This window comes from Trichoderma camerunense (genome assembly GCF_050948025.1).
Source record: "Trichoderma camerunense strain CBS 138272 chromosome Unknown V8C40scaffold_13, whole genome shotgun sequence".
NCBI lineage: Eukaryota > Fungi > Ascomycota > Sordariomycetes > Hypocreales > Hypocreaceae > Trichoderma > Trichoderma camerunense.
Genome location: NW_028145357.1, coordinates 296,592 through 299,415, shown reverse-complemented (window position 1 = coordinate 299,415; position 2,824 = coordinate 296,592). Strand labels below are relative to the sequence as shown.

The window sequence follows — 2,824 nt, the reverse complement described above, 5'->3', positions numbered from 1 at the left end:
ATCATTGATGCAAGGAGAGTGTGAGTGTCGCAACGATGAACCACACCCAACCAATCGTCGTATTGAAGAAGATGAAGATGCAAGCACTGATTCGTTAAGAGGCCGCAGGCTTCATGTTGTGGCGGTGCTGCATGCCTGACGATGGCGGTGCAAACTCGCCCTCGCGCTCAGCCCAACGGATGGATCCTCCATTCCTCCTCCTGATTGATCAACTCAAGGCTGCAGATGCAGATGCAGATGTTGCTGCATCTTAGCAGCTTAACAGCACATGCGCAATTATCGCCTTATAGCGTGATAGCTCACAAACTCACAAACTCAACAAACCCCCCCAGCGTGACCACCACCGGAATCCACCGCCCAGCCACCTCGTGCACCTGCTGTGGAACCACGACACACGACACCAGACACGATGGCCACAGACGACAAGGTTCCGCTCAGGCCGCATCCCCTAGGCCTAGGTGAGAGGCCTAGGTGAAGGTTTGGACGGCGCTTGCCAGGGGGTTCAATCGCTAGGACTGACGCTGGAGTCGGTTGCGATGAATCAGTGCAGAACACGGGGGCGGTTGGACGACGGGACCCCTGGTAGCTTAAATGCGTTGATGCCCTGGGCGAGGGACAGCAAAGACGAAAAACCTTGACGAACCGACGTGGCCCTGCTGATGCTGGTTCTGGTTCTGGTTCTGCAGAACAGCTGATGCCTCGTCCTCGTATTTAACGAACACACAGGCCTCTTCTCTCTTCTCTTCTCAACGACAAAAGACACAGACACAGACGAACAAAGAAAGACGCGACCCCGACTCCAGTTCTTTCAGTCTCTTCATCTGTTCAACTCCCAGACTCCAACTCTACCTCCCACGATATGCCTGCCTTCACCGGCACCACGCCCGAGTCCATGCTCGGGCGCAACGACTCCCTCAACCCCGAGGCCACCTGCAAAGGCTTCACCTCCAACGGCCGGCCTTGCCGCCGCCCCGTCTCCCCTTCAGGCCACCCGCCGCGCAAGAACGGCAAGAAACTGGCGCCCAGCAACGACGACGGCGAGGACTCGTACTGCTGGCAGCACAAGGACCAAGCAGGGCGCTCGACGCGCAAGTCCAGTTCGACCCCGCGGCCGTCCCCCTACGGCGGCGGCATCGCCGAAGAGCGCTCCAGCCTTGATACCCTCGCCGACAGGCTGGGGCTGGTGGACTTGAACGCTCGACCTGGCCGGTACGATCCTGAGAAGCGCTACGACAACGAGAGACCCCCCAAGCCAAAGTCGTCCACCTTTTGTTTCTGCTTCACCGTGCCGGAGGAGGACTTTGATGAGCCTCCCCGGCCTGCTCAGCCCAGGCCGCAACCTCAGCCTGTTCAACATACTCGACCCTCTACCTCTTCAGCCCGTCCGCAGGGTCACTCTCGCCCTACCACTTCTTCGGCCCCGACGGCAGGCCACCTCAAGTCTCTTATCCCAGACGCTCTCGATGCCCACACAACCACGACCCTCATGGCTGAAGTCGCCAAACCACCCTCTGACGCCGACGAACCTGGCTACATCTACATGTTCTGGCTGACGCCCGAATCCGCCGAACCAGCCCCTGTCGACGCCGCAAGAAGCCTCCTCCAGCCTCCCCCTCACAACGGCGGCAGCCGCAGCAGAAGCCCCAGCGACGTTGTTTCTTCCTTTAACAAGAACAGCAGGGACCCCAAGCCAAAGACGATGCTTCTCAAAATCGGCCGGGCTGCCAACGTCCAGCGCCGCATGGCCCAATGGTCTCGCCAGTGCGGCCACGACATCACCCTGCTCCGCTTCTACCCTTACATTTCCTCATCCACTCCTTCATCTTACGATGCTTCTTCTACGTCTCATGCCAGAGGACGGGCTCCTTCTCCACTTTCTGCGGCCTCTCCTCATCCCACGCCTCACGTTAAAAAGGTGGAACGCCTTATTCATCTTGAGCTCGGCGGAATGGGTCTTCGTGCCGATCTTGGCGCCTGCGAGGCTTGTGGACGAGAACACAAGGAGTGGTTTGAAGTCGAGGCTACGCGAGACGGTGTCAGGATGGTGGACGACATTATTCGACGATGGGTGGGCTGGGACGATGGCGCTCTTGTTGGCGGACGATGATTGATGAGAGAACGATTGGTTTGATGATTGAAGCGGGAATGATTGGTTTGATGAGTGAGGGGATATGTTTATATGCACGCTGAATTGTTTCATGATGGTTTTGAAGCATGATGTTTATATGGCATGGCATGGCATGGGACGGCGTTTATGACTCCTAGAATAGAATACAGACAGACAGACACACAGATAGTATAGCGCTTAGAAATGAATTGAGCGTTTGAAGCATTCATATAAATGGTTGGTTACAGCCTGAAAGCGAATCGCCGTGTTTTGATCTGCATGAACATCAATCTCGGCTCTATATTGACAAAGAATAGCCCTTGAGGTGAAGCACACTTCGTTGATTGATACTCATCAGAAGCGCCAAGTACTTCTCGCTCAATAAGAGCTCATCAGCAGGTACTAAGGTAGTTTCGACTGATGTTAATCCATGTACATCTTTCATCGTAGTTCGATGTACACCCCCCAAGTACCTACCTAGGTAGCGTATGTCTCATATAAACCATCCGGCGAGGTTTCAGCTCGCGAATCAGAAGACGCAACAGTACGGCCCTTTTGATGCTTTCGATCCTTTCACTCTAGTGTGTTTTTTCTACTGTCTCTACCTAGGTACTTTTTTTAACCTCTTCGTTCTTCTACCGCCTCTCCATTCTTTTACTACCTTTCCTTTCTTCTATTACTTTTTTTATTACTTCTCCTTTCTTCTCTTACGTCTCC

The 2,824-nt window shown here is 54.6% G+C and overlaps 1 protein-coding gene across 1 annotated transcript; it reads left to right on the top strand.

Annotated features, from left to right (window-relative positions):
- Nucleotides 1–230: 230 nt before the first annotated feature.
- On the top strand, nucleotides 231–2,334 carry V8C40DRAFT_250128 (meiotically up-regulated gene 113-domain-containing protein). Its single transcript, XM_083216894.1, has one exon. It carries the CDS (start codon nucleotides 860–862, stop codon nucleotides 2,105–2,107), a length of 1,248 nt encoding a protein of 415 aa, XP_083071134.1. The 5' UTR covers nucleotides 231–859; the 3' UTR covers nucleotides 2,108–2,334.
- Nucleotides 2,335–2,824: the final 490 nt, after the last annotated feature.

Bases quoted from the DNA above. Each gene is read 5' to 3' on its own strand.
- V8C40DRAFT_250128 (XM_083216894.1), top strand. From the start codon at position 860: ATGCCTGCCTTCACCGGCACCACGCCCGAGTCCATGCTCGGGCGCAAC.